This window comes from Myotis yumanensis, unplaced genomic scaffold (assembly GCF_028538775.1).
Source record: "Myotis yumanensis isolate MYYU_CA2020_CCGP unplaced genomic scaffold, mMyoYum1.0.hap1 SCAF_1, whole genome shotgun sequence".
In the NCBI taxonomy this organism is placed as follows: Eukaryota; Metazoa; Chordata; class Mammalia; order Chiroptera; family Vespertilionidae; genus Myotis; species Myotis yumanensis.
In genome coordinates, this window is record NW_027223752.1 from 83,091,138 (window position 1) to 83,113,694 (window position 22,557).

The window sequence follows — 22,557 nt, forward strand, 5'->3', positions numbered from 1 at the left end:
CATCCTTGGGGGTGGGGGTAATATACTCATTAACTAGGTTTTACTTCTGGATTTCATTTTCTAGTTTTGGATATATTCTCCCATTGCCAATGTTAACAAGTAACAATTTTGTTCCCTGCCCTAATTTATTATACTTTTTTTTTTCAGTTTGCCTATTGTTTCCTCTATGCCTAGTTATTATTAAATGTTTATTTTCCTTTCTGTCTGATAATAGTTGGAGACAAGATGTTCAGCTTACTAAAGTACATAGATAATAAAGACGTCCTTTTATTGCTATTGCAATTCTATTAGTATTGCAAGCTCTAGAATGGTGGAATGGGCAAAGAACACTACCACTAAGATCAATTATTTATTGTTCTTTGGGTACTAAGGGGTAGAATTAAATGGGTAGGACACAGGCAGGCAGGCCTTAAGCAAAAATATTGGGGTTGAGGTAAAATAGCAAGCATCTGCAGAAATAAATAGGTCTTGGGAATGACCTTGTAGATAAACTAAGATGCCATTACCCTTTCTGGAACTCTGGATTTATTTTTAAAGGCATTTCCAGACACACCTCATCTTCTGAGCAAGAGCCTGTGCTGTAGCAGATGTAGGAAACAACCTGCCTAGTAATACTGATCTACTGCCTTTGAAAGTTCTTTTTTTTTTTTTTAATATATTTTATTGATTTTTTTACAGAGAGGGACAGAGAGCCAGAAACATCGATGAGAGAGAAACATCGATCAGCTGCCTCCCGCACACCTCCCACTGGGGATGTGCCCGCAACCAAGACACATGCCCCTGACCGGAATCGAACCTGGGACCCCTTAGTATGCAGACCAACGTTCTATCCACTGAGCCAAACCGGTCAGGGCTCAAAGTTCTTTTTTATTAATATTATTTCTTGATTTGAGGGAGAGAAAGATGCATCAATTTGTTGTTTCACTTATGCATGCATTGGCTGATACTTGTATGTGCCCTGACTAGGGGGACTGAACACGTAACCTTGGTGTGTCAGGACAACGCTCTAACCAAATGATCTACCCAGCCAGGGCAAAGTTATTGTTCTTTTAATTTACCTCAATATATCTTGCTGCTTCAAGAATAAATAAAATTTATATTAATTCAGAATGTTAATGTATTTGGTTACATTAATCTCTAAAGCATAGAAGTGGCAAAGTGGAGGAGAGAGAAACAATTTTATTTTTGGCCTTTTTATTATTCTAGCAGTTTGGGGCTACCACTCTTATTTCTAGATGGTTAACTCATTGATATCATTATACCTGACCCCCAACTGATGAAAACCATTCTTAAACATCAATAAATTCAGTTAAACACCATGATCCCTCTGCCCTCAAGACAGATCCTATAAAGAGAGGGAAAAGTCTCTTTTCTGGATACAAAATTGAACCAACACCAGGAAGATGAAAAATCAGCCTCTGCCAAGTTAAGCAGGAGGGTGTCAGGCTTGTAAAACCAAACCTGGAGCCTACCTGCCGTCCTCCGAACAGCAGAAACCATCCCCTCTCCTATACCTTTCCGTAACCTAATTCTACTTTTAAAAAAAGACATCTCTCCTAATTCCCACCTCCAATAAATATCCAGTCTAAATTATTCTCCACCCAGTTATTAAACTTTTTCACAAGCTCCATGGGGAAGATTTACCCTGAGACATAGTGAAGAGAATGGGGATTTGGGAAAGAGATAAAAAGGTACAAGGCAAAGTGGTCCCCGTATCAGAAAAAACATTCTGCTTCCTCGCAGATGAAGCAGGTAAAACATGGAGTTGGTATGAGGAAGAGTTTAAATATCTGTGAGACTGGGACATACTGAGATTCTTAGCTGCATTAAGGGTGGACTTGTGCTCAGAGAAAAGGAGAGGTGCAAGGCAGCTTTATATTCCAGGAAAAATGGTAGGACTAGGCCAAGGGTGGGGAACCTTTTTTCTGCCAAGGGCCATTAGGATATTTATAGCATCATTCTTGGGCCATACAAAATTATAAACTTAAAAATTAGCCTGCTATTTGGGTCAAACATTTAATTAACTCACCCCTAATGCCTTGGCAGGACCAGACGTTCCCTAAGCCTGAACTAGGGATGTACTGGAATCAAAATTCTTTACTCCGCCTTTCCAATCCTCCTATAGACGTGGGACTAAGGCGTAGCTCCCCTGTGGTATACTAAGGGAAAAGAAAAGCAGATGAGAACAAGAGCCTTGGCCCAGCCCGTAGGTAAAGGACCAGATCCTTAGCACTCCTCATTGAAGCTAAGGCCACCCTCAAAATATCCACCTTTCCCCCAACTTAAAAAACACAAAGCTTTTCAGTTCTTTGCCACAAGGTAATTTTTAAAATGTGGTTTCTTTGTTTAAACAGTTACTAAGTTGGTTCGTCTTTTAGTAAGACTGCCCCTCCCATAGCCCCCATTCAGTCCTGTATGATCACATCATCTTCATCGCTGTCATCGTCCTCCTCCTCCTCCTCCTCTTCTTCATCTTCAGGCAGTTCTTCCTCCTCCTCTTCCTCCTCTTCATCTAGACAAACCACCACCTCAGCTGGCTTAGGTAAACGAGAATCAAACCAATCCAGTACCTGTTGGATGCTAAGCCTTGACGCCTCACTCAGTTGAGGGACATCGCTTTCCCGTAGCTGTTGGTGGGCTGCCCAGTACCTCTCCAAGGGCTGTATATCCGGTGGAGGTGGGGGCACTGGCAGAGGTGGTGTCTCAGCCCATTCATTCAAAGAGCGGGTTGAAGGCGATGGTGTGGGAATTGCTGGATCCTGGAAGCTAGGGGCACCAGGTACTGCATTGTCCCGAAACCATTTTAGTTGCCCATGCTTCAAGGCATAGCGTGTGTCACCAAACCACTGAATAATCTCAGACCGAGGTAAACCAGTAATCTGTTCTAATTTATGGTAATCCTCACGCCGTGCCCATTGACACTGTAAAAAAAACGATTTGAGGATAGCCAACTGCTCTTTGGTTTTGCGCTTGGTCTTTCGCTGGCGTTGGGTATCAGGGGAAAGGTACTCTGCAGGGCCAATGCTGCCTAGTACTGAGTTAGGCCTTAGCCTCTGGGGCCAGGCTGGCTCCACATGTATGGGTAGAGCCTGCTCATTGGGTGACAGTGGCTGTGGGAGACAGCCCAGTGGCTGGGAGGGTTTAGAGGTGACTGTAATTCCATTAGCCAGTACCTGGAAAGAGGAAGAGGTAGAGGAAGAAGGAGTCACATTACATGCTGACCCCTGCTTATAACTACTGGCAAGTAATGAGATTGGTGGGGCTTTATCCCGAGCTTGTGGCTGGTGGACAGCCGTAGAATGGTTCCAGGAAGCAGTACCTAGGCCATGTGATTGGTCAGGACCCCTGCCTGCCTGCTCCTTAGAGAGATCACTGCTTTGGATATCCTGCCAAAATCCTGATTGGTGGGAGAATGCCCCACTGCCAGGTGCCATCAGAGGCTCCTTTGCTTTCTGGTGACTCATTGGCTCTGAGGGATCCTCAGGCTCTACCTTCAATCCTTTCATCTGGGCGGGCTCACTGAGAGTCAGGGGCACTATTCCAAGACTAACTTGTTCTGGAGGTGGCATTGGAGAAGGAGGCACCTCCTCTGGGGGCCGCCCTGCATGATGAGTAAAAGAGAGGAGAGATTTGAAATGGAGTTGGTCCCTGTGATATACCACTCGAGCTCGAGTCTCTTCTATTTCTTCAGATGACCAGCTGATGCCACAGCGGAGGCGCTGGGCCATGAACCAGGTCTTGACTTTTTCTATCTGCAGCCCATAGCGTAGACAGAGAAGGGCAATGTCTGCTAGGCTGGGATAGGGAAAGTAGCTGAAGGTTTGTAGCAGGTGTTCATTGCCATCCAGCTCACTGGTCTGGGCTGCTTGGGTCCACACAAGCTGGAGCTCCTCGGAGATCGGAGGGAGGCAGATGAGCCCCGCAGGGGAGGTGTTAAGATTGCTGGCCTCTTTATTAGGAGGCATGCTGCTTTCTGATCTGTGCCCTTCAGAGATAGCTGTAAGCAGAGAAACAGCTCAGTCATTAGGGTTCCTCTTTTGGCCCATTGCTCAGTTTCTACCAAACAAAATGCTGTACTCTAAAACAATCAACTTTCTATGTGTACTGTACTGTTTTGCTTTCAAGTGCTCTAACCATTTCTCATTTACTTTCATAACCCTATGAGTCAGAGCTGGCTAAAATTCCCATTATGTGTATGAAAAAAACCATAATTACCCAGTCACATGACTCAGTGAGTGTTTTCACCAAGAGGAAAATCTGTCTTTAGATGTCAAGGAAAACATCCTTATATAGCCTTTACCTTTCCAATACAAACTTACTTCACCACATTCATGGAACAAGAGTCACAAAATATAAAGACTCAACTACAAAAACTAGAGGAGCAGTAATCTCCTCTTGTTATAAACTCATTAGCTCCTAACAATTCGTTATCTCTAGAATGTGGAGATAGGTTGGGAATACAACCTATATGAAAATCTAGAAGGTAGGACAGCACTGTTCCTCTGCCCAATCCCCCTTTCTTTCCCTTGTTGGTTGGGGAGGGGGGTAATAGATAGTGCCTTTAAACCCTAAAACCTGATAGCTTTAATTTTTTTTCTCAGTAGGATGAGAGATAGGTCAGGTATCTAGGATAAATGGGGCTCACCCCACCCCCACCCCACTAGGGTAGAGAGAAGGGAATGTTTTCTTCCCCCAACTCATCCTTGGAACAAAGGTTATCCCCTCCCCTCCAGGCTTTATCTCTTCCAACTGCTCAGTCTCTCTCCAGGGAGCCTAGAGAACCCCTCAGAATTTAACAGCCCCTTCACACAGGGCGGAAGGCCTGCAGCTCTTAATCTCTTCTTCTCAGGCCCAGGTGGGCAGGTTCATAAACTGTAAGTAGGTCCTGCAAGCCACCCAGCAGCACCACTGGTTCTGAGTGGGGATTGCAGGAATAGCCCCTGACCAGGCTTCATTCCTGAAATACCTGCTGATGTATTTCCCCAGGATAATCCTGTTGACGGAATTTTAATTCAGCTCCCTGTGTGAGTCTCAGAGACATGTTAAAGATGGGACAGGATTCCTATGTAAGTGCTACAAGATGAATTGAGAAAAATCTCAAGTCCAGAAAGTTACAAATAAAGCAGCGTAATGAGGGATTTTATATGATGAACAGAAAAATCCAGAAGCATTTTAATGTCACCATTCCCTTTTAACAAGCAAAACTTAACTTTAGGTTCCATGCGGAACCTAAAGGCAATATATAGTGAAGAGAACCTTAAGAGGGTAAATGGAGGCAGTATGGCACAGTTGGTAGAAATATGATTCATAAATAAGGCCAGTCTGCAGTTTGAACCCCAATTCTGTCACCAGCTGCATGCTCTTGGGCCAAAGTTACTGAACTTACATGAGTCTGTTTCCTCATGTGTAAAAAATGGAGACAGTGCTGGGTATATGTAAAGTTATCTATTTTTACTGAGTACCTGCTATGTGCTAAGGTATCATGTGTAGGCAGGGCCCAAACCAGCTGTTAGAGGTGGAAGTCTGGGGTGAAGCAAATTTGAGGTTAGTGGAGGCTCCACCACTTCCTAGGGTGCTGCTTGTACTTGGGCAAGTAATTTAACCCTCTAAGCCAGTGATGGTGAACCTCTGACACGCGAACTCATTTTTTTGGTTGATTTTTCTTTGTTAAATGGCATTTAAATATATAAAATAAATATCAAAAATATAAGTCTTTGTTTTACTATGGTTGCAAATATCAAAAGATTTCTATATGTGACACGGCACCAGAGTTAAGTTAGGGTTTTTCAAAATGCTGACACGCCGAGCTCAAAAGGTTTGCCATCACTGCTCTAAGCCTTATAACTCACAAGTTTAAGACTAAGTGAAAAAATGCACTTGACTATATACCTAGAACAAAGGCTCAATAAATAGCTGTATCATTACTTCAGCCTCATGGGGTGAATCCGATATAAGGTAATGATCCTCCTAGACAATAGGGGAAGTGAGGCAAAAACTGAATTCTTTAAAATTAGTTTTCAATCTGTTTTTGCAGAGTCCAGATTTTAACAGGCACAAGAGGAAAATTATATGTGATTTTTTTTTACTTCTTATATTTTGAAAGTTGGTTATAACTCCAGAAAGGATTTTGCTGTTTTAAAAAAGTATAAAAATCACTGCTTTCGGAGAGTTAAATCCATAATTTGGATATAAATCCTTTTTGATTGCCAGCTGAATTGCCAGTGTGGTAGCTCTACCTTCACCCTCCAGATTCATCCCGGACATGGTTGAGTGGCCTGTGAGGAATTGCTTGCACAGTCAAGTCTAAACCCACAGGAACACCACCAAACTTAAGCTGGAGAATACTTTGATTGCAACACTTGACATCTACTTAACCTTATTTGTGTCCTGTTCTTTTTTTCTTTCTTTTTTTTTATTCACCCTCACCCTTACAATCTTGTACCCTGTTCTTTAAGGACACACTAACACTTTGGATCTGAGAAAAATGTAGCATAAAGAATAAATGTAGCATCTTCCAGTATGAGGATGAAGACTGCCACACAGGAAATAAGGCAGGCACAGCTATAAGCCTATAAGGAAGCATTCTGATTTCATTTATGTGGTTTGCTATCCTTCAGATTCTCATGGCATCGTCTTGATAGTTCAATGTAATAAGCAATAATGCAAATACTGTATTTGTTATACTGTATACGTCCACTTTTCCAATTATGCAAAACACAAGTTACTGAAGACTTCCTAATACAGATGGTGGCTCAAATTAAGCCACAGCTGTTTAGCTGGGTATCTCCCTGGAAGAATCTGACTTTAAAATAAAAACTACAACTAGAGAGCGGTTCATGAGAATTAAAATCACTAATAAAAAAATAGAGTCAGGATATTGCCCTTCTTTCCTTTGGGCTTTCCATACCCCTGACAGATGGCAAAAAAGAATGAGCAGTTTTAAACTACCAGACTAGGCATTCACATAATCCTAGGGGAAAAAGATAGATGTTCAGAACTTTAGGCTTGAGCCTAGGCTTATGGTTAAAGCAAGAGACAGTTAGAAAGACTAGATATGATCCTGCTGAATTCCCTAAATCTTTATTCAGAGAAGTAGTACCGACTGAAATGTGTCTTGATGGTACAGTTTTAAGGGCCTTAGAGGACTTGTAGTGATACTCAACTTTTTAGATCCTGGAACTCTTTGCAAATCAGATAAAAGTTATGAGCACTCAGAAAGTTATGACTACTACTCCACCCCCAAATAAATATTCACAATTACACATTATATATAATCTCAGGGGGTTCACTGGCTGCTCAGAAGTCCAGCTTTAGAACCTCTGTTTAATGTTCTCCCAACTTAATTAAGGCAATGGTGACAACTGCTTGAAGAGGAACAAACAGCTTGATGTGAATGAATGGAAAGAATGGATGGAAGACTCAAGAAAATTTAAGTAGGTATTGGTGATATTAGTTGGAGAGAGTGGAAGGGAGGGGCCTGGAGCCTGGTTTCATTGACCCACTGGATTATATGACCAATACCCATAGTGTACTGGATACTAGAGTCTGGTAGGCTACTGTCTAGTGTGCCAAAATCACCTGCTTTACTGCCCAGAATACTTGGGCCAGTTATGTGTGATTCCAAACCTGCTTATGCCGTTGTTTTTCTATATTTATATAATAATGTAATTAAACATTACATAAACCAATGAAATATTAGTGCATTAAAAATGGTTCCTATGAAAGACAATACAAAAGAGTATACATTTTGAAAATTGTTGAATTGGGAGTAGGCAAGGCAACTGAAAGATTGGAGGGGCAGGGGACTTAAAACAATTTTTAAAAATCTCAAAAGGATTCTGCATTTAGCTTGCTTCAAAAAGTTTAAAATTCTCACTCCACTTTAAAGAAATCAAACCTGGCCCGTGGTGGCTCAGTGGTTGAGCCACTATGAACTAGAAGGTCAGGGTTTGATTACTACTGGTCAGGGCACATGCCTGGGTTGCAGGCTCTATCTCCAGTGTGGGGCATGCAGGAGACAGCCAATCAATGATTCTCTCTCATCACTGATGTTTCTATTTCTCTCTTCCTCTCCCTTCCTCTCTGAAATCAATAAAAATATATTTTAAAGAAATCAAACCTGAAAATCACAGATGAAGAAGCAGGGGCTCCCATATCAGACTGCACACTAGAATTACCTGGGAAACTTAAAGCAGGGCACCCTCCTCATTTCGACTTAATTAGTCTGGAGTGGGACCCAGGCATCAGTACTTCTAAAAAAGTTCTCGGAGTGCAGCCAGATTTGAGATTTGCTTGTATGTATTCCATAAAGTCAATTGAGTTCTCCAATCAGCAGACTTACACAAAGAAAACTCGGGGGCTACCCCCAAAAGATTGGTGAAATGAACATACTTTTATTATTTTATCTTTTTAAATATATTTTTATTGATTTCAGAGAGGAAGGGGGAGAGAGAGAAAAAGAGAAACATTAATGATGAGAGAGAATCAGTGATCGGCTGCATCCTGCATGCCCCACACTGGGGACTGAGCCCACAATCCGGGCATGTGCCCCTGACTGGAATCGAACCCGGGACCCCTCAGTCCCTAAGCCAACGCTCTATCCACTGAGCCAAACCAGCTAGGATGAAATGAACATACTTTTAATGGCAATGCTTACATATATATGCATCATTTTAAAAATCCCAACTTTAATTGGCTTATATTTTTCCAATTATTGCCATTTACCTATCCTAATCATATAAGAGGACTTCACATGTATGGTGAAAAGTTCATATGATAACGGACCTGGTCTGGGCCCACCTCACTAAACAGGTCTCAGCTTGAGTGTTCTTTCAGTTTACAAGTTTCGGACTAGGACGCAACACCAGGAACCTCTCTGAGGACTCGGGTTCTCACTTTCCTGGTAAGTTTTCTGAGTATGGCTGGGTAAGGGGTCAGAAGGGGCAGTTTCTCCTAAACCGTCCATTCCTAAAGGCCAATGCTCCCCAGAAGCAAGGCCAGCTTTCTGTATGTATGTTGAGGTCGCCAGGAGGTAGTCATGGGGAGGAGGGAGGCCTGGGGAGGAAACGTTTCTCCTATCCTCCATTTCACAGGCAGTTAAGGCTCCAAACTGGGTCAGAGAACAAAAAGTTGCTGGATTTGGGACGATGAGCCCCAGGGAGCCTGCGAGTCTCTATCCTCCGGTGGCCAAGGGCGTCCCAATCCAGCCTGCCTCCTCCCTACACACCCACTCACCCTCCCCCGGTTCCAACCGGGAACCGAAAAGTCCAAAAGATAAAGGAGAGACAACCCGGCGAGTTCGAAACTCGAATTCTGCCCCCCGCGCGGAGATAGGGCTCCGCAGGTCGGAGATCATACCGGGGGGCCGGGAGGGGAAGTCCGGGGGGGCTGGGGATCACTCACCGCGGTCCGGCCCGGGCGGCGGCTCCCAGCCTCGCACCATGGGCCGGGGGGGGCAAAGGGGAGAGGGCAGGGGGCCTCCGGGGTGGAAGTGGGGCTCCCGCCCGGCGCGGCCTGCTCCTAGCCCCCCGCGCGGAGGGTCGGGACCAGGAATGCCCTTCCCGCCCCGAGAGCGCGCCCCTCTAGCGCGGCCCTGCCGGAGCGCGTTGGGGCGGGGCGGGCCCAGGGGCGGTACCCAGGCGGCCCGAGCCCCGATTCGTGGACGCAGGCAGGCTGGCACCGGAGGGACACACTGGGCTGCCATTGGCTGCGTGGGTCTCGGCTGAAGTCGGCTATTGGCTGCGTGGGCCTCGGCCGGGGGCTATTGGTGCGCGGGGCAGGGAAGATGTCCTCCTCCGCGGCCAGGGTAGCTGCCCCCGCCCTCGACCCCGCGGCGCCGGACCTGCGGGTGCGCGGCCTCGCGCTGCCGGGATCCCCCGAGGAACTCGCGGCGCCTCGGGGCTGTCCACGCTGCCAGCAACCACTTCCCAGTTGCTTCCTCCGGACGGGTCCCTTTCAGCATCCCTTAGCCTGACGCACGAGCCGCGCCTGCCCAGCAAAGGGGCCAGCGGCCGCTGCAGCGTCACTGCAAACGCAGCGCCTGGAGCTACCGGGAACTTGCTCCCGAGACGGATCCGATGTCCTGCCACCCGGAAAGACGGGGGTGGTACCGGGAGCGCGGCACCTTTTGCTTCCCGGGTCCAGCTGGCACCAAACAGGTGTTCCCAACGAACTGCCGGAGGGCACCTCCCTGCGCGCAGTAAGGAAGACCTGGGGCTCTGCCTCATATTTGGGACCTTGGTTTCCGCCGTCAAAAAACAGCGACAATAAAATGGACTTTCCACCAATGCAGTATTTCACACACACTGAACTTCTGGCCCAGAAGATTGCATAGTTAGGATACTCGGTTTTCTGAATAAAGCTCGGGAACAGTACTTTCTGAAGTGACTCTGGTTCTTATGCTGGTCTTTCAAAGAGTCTCTTTTGCCTGTTCAGGTCACTGAATAGCTGTTTTCTGTTCCTGGCCCTGTATTTGCCCCTGCCTCCCTGCTCTCCCTCATTACATTTAGTAACAATAAGAGCCCCACCTCCTCCAAGTTAGTATTCCGCAGAAGCATGGGAGTAAAGCAACAGGAGACAGACAGGGTGGGGCCAAAGTAGGTTTACAGTTGTGAATACACAAAAGTGTTTTCTTGTATTGTTTATTAGTTGTATTATTTTCCATATGAACAACTGTAAACCTACTTTAGCCTCGCCCCCACACACACACACTCAGCTTAGCGTTAAAAGCTTTTGATCCCTCAGGGTTTAAGTTAGGGCTGTAGGTATATACTGACCTCCTCAATCATGAAGGAAGGGAAAAGTGAAACATTTTAGGCCCCAGCAGCCCTCAGTTTTCAGTGCAGTGGTCATGTTCTTATAATCCAAACAATGAGACTTGTTTGGCTGGAAAGTCAGGCAAGAAGTGGGTAGGAATTTATTGCGGAACCCTGGAGGGTCCATTCAGTCACTCCGGGCATCACTAATCACAGGCTTGGAATTATGATGGGTGAAGAACTCAGCCATCTTTTTTGTCTCAGAAAGACACTAGTTCCCAGGAGCCAGGCGCAGAATCAAAGAGAGATTTGGGAGAGGAAGAACCCAAGGAAAGAAGAAGCTCCTCTGCCTAGTTCTGAGTACAGGCTGACACCTCCCGCTTCTATGTGCATTTCACCCTAAAGCTTTAAATAGAAGATGGAGTTGACTGGCTTGGGGAATGGAAGAGAGGAAGAGGCTGACAATATCAGAAAAGTGAGGGTCCCACCTTTATAGCAAGACAATAACCCTCCCAGCTCTTCCAGGGAACTAGTGCTGAAGAGTGGGGGTTCATCATGTCATCCTCAAGGTAGAAGTGTTAACCCCCATCACTGCTGGTAAAAATCCTCTCTCCCTTTGCATGGCTCAGACATTCCCAGGACTGACCAGAGGCACACTTACCCTCTAGCTTGGGAAGAGAAGTCTCACAGACTGCTTCCAAAGCACTGGAGGAGCCCCAGCAATGTGTTCGCATGGTCAAAGGTGTTTGTAAAATTTGGAAAACAAACAAAACCTTTAACTGTAATTGAGGCAGGAAAGTTAGAATAAAGCCTCAAGCTGTACCCCTCCCTTTCCATTTTTTGTCTTGGTCACAGACATAACCTTCACTGCCCACCTGTTCCTTCTCTTCCCCCTCACCAATTTCTTATAATTGAGAGGACAAAAAAAGGGGGGGGGGGTGAATCACTATCTGGAAAGGAGGGGCAAAGACAAGCTGCGTTGGCAGTCACCCCATCAGCGTCAGAAGGAGAGGACCACCCTATCTACCCCTTGTCCATCTATATGTATAAGCCTAAGTGAACAGCCGACCGTCCGGTAGCTATGATGGGCATTGACCACCAGGGGGCAGATGCTCAAACAGGGGCTGCTGAACTGCGGTGACTTGGCAGCTACGGTTCTCAGGTGACCCACCCAGAACCAGAGAGGAAGAAGGAAATTTTAACATTTGCAACAACATGGATGGAACTGGAGAGCATTATGCTAAGTGAAATAAGCCAGTTGGAGAAAGATAATATCACATGATCTCACTCATATGTGGGATATAATGATCAACATAATTTGATGAACAAGAATAGACTGATCTAGAGACAGATGGTAGGGGAGTGGGGGGTTAGAGAGCAACTAAAGGACTTGTATGCATGCATATTAGCATAACCAATGGACACAGACACTGGGGCATTGGGGGCTTGCCCAGGGTGGGAATGGCTGGCAGGGGTGGGGGGTCAATTGGGGAAAAAGGAGACATATGTAAAACTTTAGACAATAAAAAAAAATGTATATATCAATAATTACAGGAAAAAAAAGAGAGGAGGGAGCCCAATTCTGGTGCAGCACCCGAGAACTGCCCTCTCACAATCCGGGACCCCTCGGGGGAGGTCAGAGAGCCAGTTTTGGCCCAATCCCCACAGGCCAGCCCGAGGGACCCCACTGGTGCACGAAACCATGCACTGGGCCTCTATATATATTGTCCACCCAACCGGTAGCTATGACATGCACTAACTACCAGGAGCAGACACTCAACACAGGAGCTGCCATGACATGCACTGACCATTTAAAAATAAACGGGCACCACGGACCTGGCACCAACAAACCAATGTTTAGCTTCCTACAGGCCTTGCCACCACCCTGGAGCGACACCCCACCAAATCACAGCCAACGCTGCCAAGACCCCATGATGCAAAATTCAGCCCACAGCCCAGCCCAGCCCGGAAACAGTGGCTGTGGGTGTTGGGTAATGATGTCACATAGCAGTGCCTGCCTTCCTCTCCCTAGCAACTAGCCTTCTTGGAGTTTCTTTAGCCCAGGAATCCAACTTGTTTTATAGCCAGGTGCATTTTATAGTTTAACCAAATGTTTGTGATGCATTTTCCCATGCCTCATCTGATTTGATCCTCACAGAAGTCCTGGAGTAGGTAGATAGGAGACTTGGTGGAATCCTATTTTCTTTTCATTAGCCGGAAAATGGAGATTTAGAAAGCTTAGAAATTTTACCCAACTGAAAAGAAGTAAGAAATGGTGGACCTTAAAAATGACTTCAGCCGAAACCGGTTTGGCTCAGTGGATAGAATGTCGGCCTGTGGACTGAAAGGTCCCAGGTTCGATTCTGGTCGAGGGCATGTACCTGGGTTGCGGGCATATCCCCAGTGGGAGATGTGCAGGAGGTGGCTGATCGATGTTTCTCTCTCATCAATGTTTCTGGCTCTCTATCTCTCTCCCTTCCTCTCTGTAAAAAATCAATAAAATATATTTTTAAAAAAATGACTTCAGCCGAAACCGGTTTGGCTCAGTGGATAGAGCGTCAGCCTGCGGACTGAAGGGCATGTACCTTGGTTGTGGGCACATCCCCAGTGGGAGATGTGCAGGAGGCGGCTGATCGATGTTTCTCTCTCATCAATGTTTCTGACTCTCTATCTCTCTCCCTTCCTCTCTGTAAAAAATCAATAAAATATATTTTTAAAAAAATGACTTCAGGTTTTCTCACTGCACAGAATATAGTCAAACACTGCTGCAGTTAAATATTTTACCCTTTGTTCTCCCTGCTTCGTGTTGATATTTACTGCTGTGTTGCTGACAACTGCCTGAAAGAGAAGTTGGGGTACTTCACTGGGCTGGAAAAAGTTTAGCTAAATCAGAAAGCAGGTCTAATTAAGCAAGTTTATTCTATACTAGTGGCCCGGTGCAGGAATTCGTGCACATTGAAAGGAAATTAATTAGAATATTTTAATATCGCTATTCGCCCTTTCTCTATAATAGAAGTGTGAACCAAATTCATGATTGACAATGACAGATGGAAACACATGAGTGCGATTGGCACCAGCGAGAGCTCTATATGTATCGCACATGTGCGAGTCAACTTAGCTTTTTATATACACAGAATAAACTTGCTTAATTAGACCTGCTTTCGGATTTAGCTAAACTTTTCCCAGCCCAATGAAGCATCCCAACTTCTCTTTCAGGTAATTGTCAGCAACACAGAAGTAAATATCAACACGAAGCACATTGTTGTTGTAGATCATGCAGGGAGAACAAAGGGTAAAATATTTAACTGTAGCATTGTTTGACTACATTCTGCACAGTGAGAAAACCTGAAGTCATTTTTAAGGTCCACCATTTCTTACTTTTTTTCAGTTGGGTAAAATTTCTAAACTTTCTAAATCTCCATTTTCTGGCTAATGAAAAGAAAATAGTATTCTATTGAGTCTCCTATCTACCTACTCCAGGACTTCTGTGAGGATCTAATGAGATGAGGCATGGGAAAACGCTTCAGAGACATTTGGTTACAGTGTAAAGTGTTTCTATCTGGCTATAAAGCAAGTCGTCATAGCGACCAGGCAGAAGGTGGGAAGGACACTTAGCATATAGGCTAAGTTGACTCACGCATGTGCGACACATATAAAGTTCTCACTGGTGCCAATTATGTGTGTGTTTCAATCTGTCATTGTCGATCGTGAATTTGGTTGACACTTCAATTATAAAGGGGGAATACCAATATTAAAATATTTCTTCTAATTAATTTCCTTTCAATGTGCATGAATCCATGCACCGGGGCACTAGTATTTAATAAAACCCTTCCATGAAGCCCGGCTGGGGCTGGCTGGTGTGGTTCAGTGAATTGAGTGTCCTTCCATGCACCAAGAGGTCACAGATAGATTGATTCCCGGTCAGGGCACATATCTGGATTTCAGACTCGACTCCCAGTAGGAAGCAGCCCATCAATGTTTCTCTCTCTCTCCCTTCCTTTCTACCTAATAATATATATTTTTAAATCTATTATTTAAAAAAAACCCAAAAACTCCCACCAAGACTCCATTGGGACATTTCGTTCTCTGAGGTCACCTGCTCTCACTTCTCAGTGCACACTATCACATGAAGAAATGTAGTATGCTTTGCTAAATGTAACACTTGAATTATTTCTTCTCCTGTGACAAGAACCTGGACCCCATATCAGCTTGAGGATTCCCTGGGTGCCTGCCAGCATAAGGATTGGTTAAGATTGATATCTCTTTCCTTTGACTTTCCTTCCACCATACTTTGCATTCCATCAGGTATAAGTGAAAGGGCCTTGGGCATTTGGGGATTGGCTAAATTGTTAGAGATACATTTAGTTTGGGTTTTTTAGGGTCACATCTGTGGTTTGCAATTACTTCTGTGAGTAAATAGTAGGTATAGTGTTATGGCTTGAATTGTGTCCCCCTCCCCCAAAATTCTTATGTTAAAGTCCTAACTCCCAGTACCTCATAATGTTTTCAGAGATAAGGTCTATAAAGAGGTAATTAAGTTAAAATGAGGTCTGAGGGGAGTCCTAAACCAACATGACCGGTGTCCTTATGATAAGAAATTCGGACACAAACATGCACATAGGAAAGACCATGTGAAGACATAGTAAGAAAATAGCCAGCTATAAGCGAAGGACAGAGGAACTTCAATGAAACCAACCCTGCTGACACCTTGATCTCAAACTTCTAAAATTGAATTTCTGTTAAGTCACCCAGTCTGTAGTATTGTTACGGTAGCCCTAGAAAACTAATACATACAGCTTCCAGGAATACTCCTAATGTCAACAGTTCTGGAACACAGGCTGACGCCACAGAGGAATCCTAGGCTGTAAGCCATGGCGTGAAGCCCTGGGAAGCCCCCACCTACCTCTCCTTGGATGTCTGCTCCTCATGCTGACTCCTCTTCAGCATATGTAGTTTCACTTATAACGTACCAGAGTGGATACTCCGAAGTGACATCACAGTTTGGCTATTATGATGTAACGAGGAGGCATCTGATTATTCTAACACTAGAGCTTTATGGGTAACTGGATTTTTCATCCTTCAGGTGATGTGGAGACAGCACTACGCTAGAACTTGACATTTTTTCAAGGATGCCTCCCTTTAACATCAATTTCTGTCGCTCCATTCTGTTTTACACAGAGGCCCTTCCTTGCTTTTCCTCCCTCTCATATTCTCATCTTTGGCTTTAGGGTTTCCCTTGGTAGGGACAAGGGCTTTGTTCTTCTTCCCAGTGTTTAAAGAGCAGGATGTAACTTGGATTGTCCCCTTAAGGAAAACATCCTCCACCCAAGGGGAAACACGGGACTTCTACCCAAGCTCCCTTTAACTGCACCAGCAGCTGGTGCTACCTGCCAGGAAACTAAAGCACTGGGCCCTGATAACTTTTCTTAACACTGCTCCAATGGTGGTGGGATCTTTTACTAGGGAGTCATATACCTGGGTGCCCAACTCCTTCCCACCCAACTTTTGCATAGGCAGAGGACTCTAGTCGACAGGGAATAGGACTTTTACGAAATGAGATGACCAGGAAACTTGCCTCTGGGTCTCTTGCTGTTCTCGGCCAAAAAACAAACAATACTTCTCAATATCTGATGATATATTCTTTTCATATTTCAACTTTATTTCAAACATGAGGTCTTTTATGCAGAAGGGAGAGCTGGTGCAGGAGGAAGCTGCAGTGAGGCACAATACTAGTGGGCTTGGGGCCCAGTGACGAGGCCTGCACTATGAAGGGGTGGGAAGACTCTGGGCCTGATGAGAACAGTAGTTTGTGGCGAATTCACAGGGCAAACTTTCCTTTCCTATCCAGGTTAGCTACTCAATGGGTAGATGATGCAATCTTTGTAGCAACTTTAGTGATATCAGCAAAAGAAGTGCCACAGATGGGGACACAGAGAAAACTATCAGTTCCTCTCGTTTCTCTTTATGCCTGGATGGGGAAGAGAATGGAAACCAGTAGCAGAAAATGAAACATTTCTGATATCCCTTGCCATGAAAAACTGTGGGTCTGATTGTGCAGAAGCCTGTTTCATAGCCTGGGAATGGGATGTAGTCAAGAGGCCTGGGTTTAAGCCCCATCTTGAGCTGTACTAAAAAAAAAAAAAAAAAAAAATTCTTGGACCCTTCGGGAGTCACTCTTCATCTCCGGATCCGTGTCCCCATCTGTATAGGAGCCAGGACCCAGTGATCTCTAAAGACAAGCCTTGGTCACGGGTCTCTGATTCTATGACCCATGGAATACAAGGATCCAGAGGAGCTCCAGAGAAACACAGGAGTTAGAAGCAAGGGAGTTAGATTGGAAAGCTGAGGAATTAGGGCTTATTATGAAGAGAAATGATGACCTACATTTGTAACGATAAAGAAGGAAGGCTATGAGAGAAAAAGGCAACAGTGTTCCTGCTGTGTTGCTTCAAGGACCCAAGCCCCTGACTTTGGTAATAGTTTCTCTTCTGGCACTTTCTAGTCCACGGCTGATATATTATACTGTAAATTGCTCCTGTTCACATAGTCATCAACCTTGCAGTGGTTCTCAACCTTCCTAATGATGCGACCCTTTAATACAGTTCCCCATGTTGTGGTGACCCCCAACCATAAAATTATTTTCGTTGCTACTTCATAACTGTAATGTTGCTACTGTTATGAATCGTAATGTAAATATCTGATATGCAGGATGTGTTTTCATTGTTCGCGACCCACAGGTTGAGAACCGCTGCTTTAGAGGAAAGTCCTCACCACAATGCCTAACACTCATAGTGTTTCCTGAGTCGTAGCAGCTTACCCCCAGGCCCTGGGGCAGCTCTATATGGGAAGAACCAGAAGACTAGTGTGCTGGGTCTATAAAGCTGAGAATGGGGCCAGTAACTTCTTACAACCAATGGATTACCCTTGGTTCCCTGCCCCCAACCAGCTTGCAATTATCCACTAATACCAGGACTCTGAGAGAGGGCCCAAGCACACAGAACATCCAGCAATGTCTTCATCGGGGATCCTTCTAGCAGCAAGTTTAGGCAACTGGCCTGTTCAAAGCTAGTGGTAGGAGTGTAAAAGGGTGTGGCACACTAACAGGTATGGAGGGTTGGCTAGGATCAGGGGAGAATCCCATGGCATGGGTTCAAATGGATTCCAAGTTCTCTAGCAGGCAGGTGGGTTAGTCCCTTGCTGATCCTGCAGAGCTGGGACACTAGCATATGAGACAGCAGCACGCTCCTGGAAGGAGATGAAATGTGGGACCCTCAGTGCTTTGCCTTCTCCAAGCCAGTTCAGGAGACTGAGAGGATGGGAAGGCAGAGCACAATTAGAAACCGCATTTTTTTTCCTAATAAGAAAAAGTTGTTTTTAAAGGAAAAAGTATAACATCACAATTAGGCACAGAGGCTCTGGAGATTTCCTGGGTTCATAATCCTAGCTCTGCATTCACTACCTATGTAATCTTGAACAAATTACTGTTTTAGAGTTTCCTATCTCTAAAACAGGGTAATATTATAATGCATGCAAGACACCAGATTTTAGTGGATAAGTAAATGTGTACTATTACAATTGTTAATACAACATAACAGTAATGCATACATGTTAAGCAAGAGATTACTACACACTGAGCCTCAACCCAATCTCCCTCTCCATTATCCTCCCTTGGGCTCTTCACTGATGACTAATAAGTGCATTGGTTGGTGGCTTCCAGTACAGTTTCTCTCTTCACTCTGCTGGAACTTTGGCCTGAAGATGATCCATAAGGTGCATGAAATTTTTTTCTTCACCAGAAGGATGATATTTAAAGGGGCATTTGTTTGAGGAATGACTCAGGATCCCTCTCTTTCAGCCATCTTTCTTCAAAGGATTAAGGCTTTAGACGGGAGGGGCATGGTAAAAAGCCCTATACTGTATTCCAAATGCAGGTACAGGTACATGCCCATGCACTGTCTCCTTTACTGACAAGGAAAAGGGGGCTGTGGGAAATTTTCTTTGAGAAATCAGTAACAGATAGAAAAGGGGACGGGGAACTGGTTACCTGGGAGCTCCTTGTTCATCTGCATCAGGAACTGCTTCTTTTCACTCTTCTCCCTTCTAGAAGACTGTCAAGAAAGAGCCTGAGGGAGGAAGGTGGGTCAACCATGGTCTTGGAGAAAAAGTAGGTTTTCCACCCCTTCTGTAGGGAGAAGGAATAGCACAGGTGAATAAGGATGAGAGGGAGACAAATGGAAATAGAGATAATGAAGGCAAATGCCCTATATGCTAAAAGAAAAGTGAAAGTGATGAGGGAGTAGAGGGAGTGACAGGAAAAAAGAAAAGCAAAGAGCTTAGGAACAGAGTAAGAGGAAAAGAAAAATAACCAGCGGAGGTTAATCAGGAAAAATATAAGGCATAAACATGAGTGGGCAAAAGTCCAGCTCTCCTACTTCACTTGCTCAAAATATGGAGCAGACTGCCATCTTCTGGAGCCATTTAACTTTCAAGTTGTTTTGATTCTTAATTTGAAATGCTCTCCCTTTCTTATGCCCATAATCCTTTCTCCTCAAGCGAGCCCCCAATGTTGTTTCCTTTCATCTTTGGGACCTCCAAGCATCACTTTCCCCAAGAGAGATGCACCTCTTCAAAGCTATCTCAGAGAACCCAGGTTGGGGCCAGAGCAAAAAGCAAGGGCAGAGGATGGGCTGTGGTTTGAGAGGCTGAATACTGAGGTTGCAGGCTGGTTTGGGGATGTTTCCTGGGCTGTGGAGGACCTATCCTCAGCCCCAATCAGATGCTAGGGGCTCTGTGTGTTCTGAACTGTAGCTCTCCAACTGTAGGTTGGAGAATGTGGCTCCTCATCTATACTGTGCCACTCACAGATCATAAAATGTCAAAGCAAGAGTCCGTAAGAGATCACCTAATCCAAATCCAATTTCCCAAGGAGGAAACTGGGCTCGGAGATGTGAAGGAACCTGTCCAAAGTTATATAGCTAGTCAGTGACTTCCTTGTCTTCTGAAGCAGAAGCAGATTAGTGATTCTTGGGATTCACTGTCCCTTGACAAATACAGTCCGTAAAGTGCTTATAGGTCATTAGAAGGCACCCCAGAAAGGTAAAGCGGGCATTTCCCGGGAAGCTCCTGAGTGTATCAGCCCTTTAGGCGCTGCATGATTTGGCTGCAAGGACAGACCTGGAGTGGTTTTGCCTTCATTTTAACCCCGAGGGCTGTCAGGAGGCTGGAGGAAGGGGCTCTGACTGCGACCTGCCATCACTCTCCAGCCAATTCTGAGACTGAAGCCAGGGACAATCAGGGGTGGCAAGGGAATCCCATCATGATGCCAGGGTCAGGGAGCAATGGCCAAGTTCCTAGAACTTTAACAAGGCAATTACGGCTGAATTAAAGCTGGGATGGGCAGGGTTGGGTGACCTGAGGTGGCAAACTTGGGGGGGAAAAGGGAATGAGTCAGATGACTTCATACAAAATACCTCCTCAATCCCAGAGAGGTACTTTAACCTTTGACTGCTTAGGCCCGACAACTCTCCCAGCGCCCACTCACGGAAGAGAATCATCAGCATCACTACTGTTTTGTTTTTCTAATGCTTTCAGCACCCTTTCCTCCGGGCTCCTTTCCTTAATGCCTTGGGTGCCTTTTACTCACATCCAGCTGGTGTTTTCCACCCTATCTCCCCAACTTTGATTCTTCCCACTTCCGCACCCCTTTGATTTCTTCCCCACTTGACTCCCTTGGACAACTCCCCGCCAAACTCGGCTTGCCCCGCTCCTCCCCGCCAAATCTTCGGGCTCCCCCAGCCCCGGGGTGCCTTCGAAGTCGGCCGCAGGCGTCTCAAATAAAGTGGATCCAGCCCTGAGGCTCCGGGGTTCCACCGCTGCCGGGGTGCTCGGGCCCACGTAGAGCATAGTCACGGCCGCCGTTGTTGTCCCAGAACTCGTGGCCCGTCACGCGGTAGCGCAGGGCGAAAAGCAGGGCGCCCCCAAGGGGAGGCGCGGGCAGGCGGAAAGCGAAGCGGTCGGCGCGCGGAGGGGGCGGGGCCGGGCCGGTGTAGGAGGCGGGCGCCTCGCGGTGGCTCCGCCAGCCGTCGGCGCTCCAGCGCACGGTCACGCGCTTCTCGTAGGCCAGGTCCAGCACCCGCGCGCTCCCCGCCACGCCCAGGGGGCCCGCCTCGGCGCGCTCCAGGCAGATGCGCTGCGCCTGCAAACGGGCGGCGAAGCCGGGTTCGCGGGCGGGCTCCAGGGCGGCGCGCGCCTCCTGGGGACGAAAGAGGGAGAGGGAGGACCGAGCCTCGGAGAAGAGGGGGCAGAGACCGGGGTGGGGGCAGGGCGAGGGACTGGACCCACCCACCGACCCCGGGTCCCAGCGGTCAGAGCGCGGCCCAGCGGCAAAAGTAGCCTAGAGCCCCCCACCAAAAGGGAAGCGCCAGAGCCAGCCCGCGCTTGCGGGTGAAGATGGGTCTTCCTCGCTAAGTCCACTCCCCCACGCGGACGGCGGGGATGGGGAGGTCCCGGAGGAGAGGCGAGCCTCTGCAGCCTACCTGAAGGCCGCGGGCGCGGGGCTGACACGGCGCGAAGTGGCGGAGGGCGTCCCTCTGCAGCTGGACATGCACGTGGCGGGGCACCCGGGGCAGCTCTCCCGGGCGGAAGCGGCGCACGGCGGCCAGCTCGAGCCCCAACGCGTCGGCGAAACGCACTCTCTTGCGGGTGTCTGGGCTGCGGCTCCGGGACGCCCGGGCCGCACCGCCTCCGGCGGGTGCCGAGCGAGCCCTGCGGCCCCGACTCGAAGCCTGAGCGCGGGATCGGGCCCCGAGGCGCGTCCCGCCCTCTCCTGGCTCCTCCTCCGGCTCCTCCTCCAGGCTGGGCCGCTGGCTGCGGTAGTAGGCTCGCTCCGTTAGCGAGGCGATGAAGCTCAGGTTGCGGGGGATGTCCGTGCGGGGGGGCCGCTCGCGAGACATGGCATCGCCCGCCCCGCAGGGCCCGCCCGCAGCGCCGCTGCCTTACCCTCCGGCCCAATGGCTAAAGCCGCCGGGCCCGCTTCAGCCGCCTGCGTTAGCCGTCCCTCCTTGCAGGATCCTCTCCCTCCCGTAATTCTGCCTCGGTTCCGTGACTACCTTTCCCTCCCTCTGGCCGGCAGCTCCCAGAGTTTTAGACGGTCACCTCCGGTCTTCTGCAAGCTGTCGGCTCTGAGCGTGCGCTCAGCCGCACACCCTCCGGTCTCCCGGCCTTCCCGGCCCCGGACCCCGCCCACAGCCCTCTGACAGGTGGCTCCGCATCTGTCTTCGGTGCCGCTGCTGCAAGCTGCATCAGGGGGCGGGGACTCCACCCTTTCGGTCCTGAGTAAGACCACTTTGCCTTTTTTTTAAAAAATATATTTTATTGATTTTTTACAGAGAAGAAGCGAGAGGGATAGAGAGTTAGAAATATTGATGAGAGAGATCGATCAGCTGCCTCCTGCAGGCCCCGCACTGGGGATGTGCCCGCAACCAGGGTACATGCCCTTGACCGGAATCGAACCCGGGGGACCCTTGAGTCCGCAGGCCGACGCTCTATCCACTGAGCCAAACCGGTTCGGCCCCCTTTTTTTTTTTATGGCCTCAACCTTGCTGGAAGAGTTACCGCAGGATGTAAAGAGTAACGCTTTCTTTTCTTGCAGGGGAGGTCCAAAACGCGCAGCGTGTGGCTTTTTCTTAAGGGCTTACCGTTTTCGTTTCTAAACCCTAGGCTTCAGGTTTGAGAGCGGTTTGGCGGTGGGTGCAAAGAAGGGAAGGTCATGAAACTAGGTGGTGTCCCCAATAGAAGCTGAGAT

At 47.2% G+C, this 22,557-nt stretch overlaps 2 protein-coding genes across 7 annotated transcripts; both read right to left on the reverse strand.

Annotated features, from left to right (window-relative positions):
- Nucleotides 1–847: 847 nt before the first annotated feature.
- HOMEZ (homeobox and leucine zipper encoding) lies at nucleotides 848–9,924 on the reverse strand. Of its 2 annotated transcripts, none has more exons than XM_070426582.1 (2): nucleotides 9,842–9,924; nucleotides 848–3,997 (listed from the first exon to the last, which is right to left on the reverse strand). In XM_070426582.1, the coding sequence occupies exon 2, from the start codon at nucleotides 3,963–3,965 to the stop codon at nucleotides 2,406–2,408; it is 1,560 nt and encodes a 519-aa protein (XP_070282683.1). In that variant the 5' UTR covers nucleotides 3,966–3,997; nucleotides 9,842–9,924; the 3' UTR covers nucleotides 848–2,405. The 2 variants fall into 2 exon arrangements, with proteins under 2 accessions (XP_070282683.1, XP_070282676.1); XM_070426575.1 differs by lacking the exon at nucleotides 9,842–9,924 and adding an exon at nucleotides 9,403–9,611.
- A 6,471-nt stretch (nucleotides 9,925–16,395) lies between these two features.
- PPP1R3E (protein phosphatase 1 regulatory subunit 3E) lies at nucleotides 16,396–21,853 on the reverse strand. Of its 5 annotated transcripts, none has more exons than XR_011472890.1 (3): nucleotides 21,290–21,853; nucleotides 18,799–21,006; nucleotides 16,396–16,722 (listed from the first exon to the last, which is right to left on the reverse strand). XR_011472890.1 is itself a non-coding variant. In XM_070426591.1 (2 exons), exons 1-2 carry the CDS (start codon nucleotides 21,704–21,706, stop codon nucleotides 20,584–20,586), a joined length of 840 nt encoding a protein of 279 aa, XP_070282692.1. In that variant the 5' UTR covers nucleotides 21,707–21,853; the 3' UTR covers nucleotides 18,069–20,583. The 5 variants fall into 5 exon arrangements, 1 of the variants encoding a protein (XP_070282692.1); XR_011472889.1 differs by having other exon boundaries at nucleotides 16,396–17,999; XR_011472892.1 differs by lacking the exon at nucleotides 16,396–16,722 and adding an exon at nucleotides 17,999–18,060.
- Nucleotides 21,854–22,557: the final 704 nt, after the last annotated feature.

Excerpts from the sequence above, each read along its gene's own strand:
- HOMEZ (XM_070426575.1), bottom strand. The coding sequence starts at position 9,442 with ATGGTGCGAGGCTGGGAGCCGCCGCCCGGGCCGGACCGCG. Across the intron at positions 3,998-9,402 it reads GCCGCCCGGGCCGGACCGCG|CTATCTCTGAAGGGCACAGA; the intron begins GTGAGTGATCCC and ends CTCTGCTTACAG.
- PPP1R3E (XM_070426591.1), bottom strand. The coding sequence starts at position 21,706 with ATGTCTCGCGAGCGGCCCCCCCGCACGGACATCCCCCGCAACCTGAGC. Across the intron at positions 21,007-21,289 it reads CCCGCGCCCGCGGCCTTCAG|GAGGCGCGCGCCGCCCTGGA; the intron begins GTAGGCTGCAGA and ends TTTCGTCCCCAG.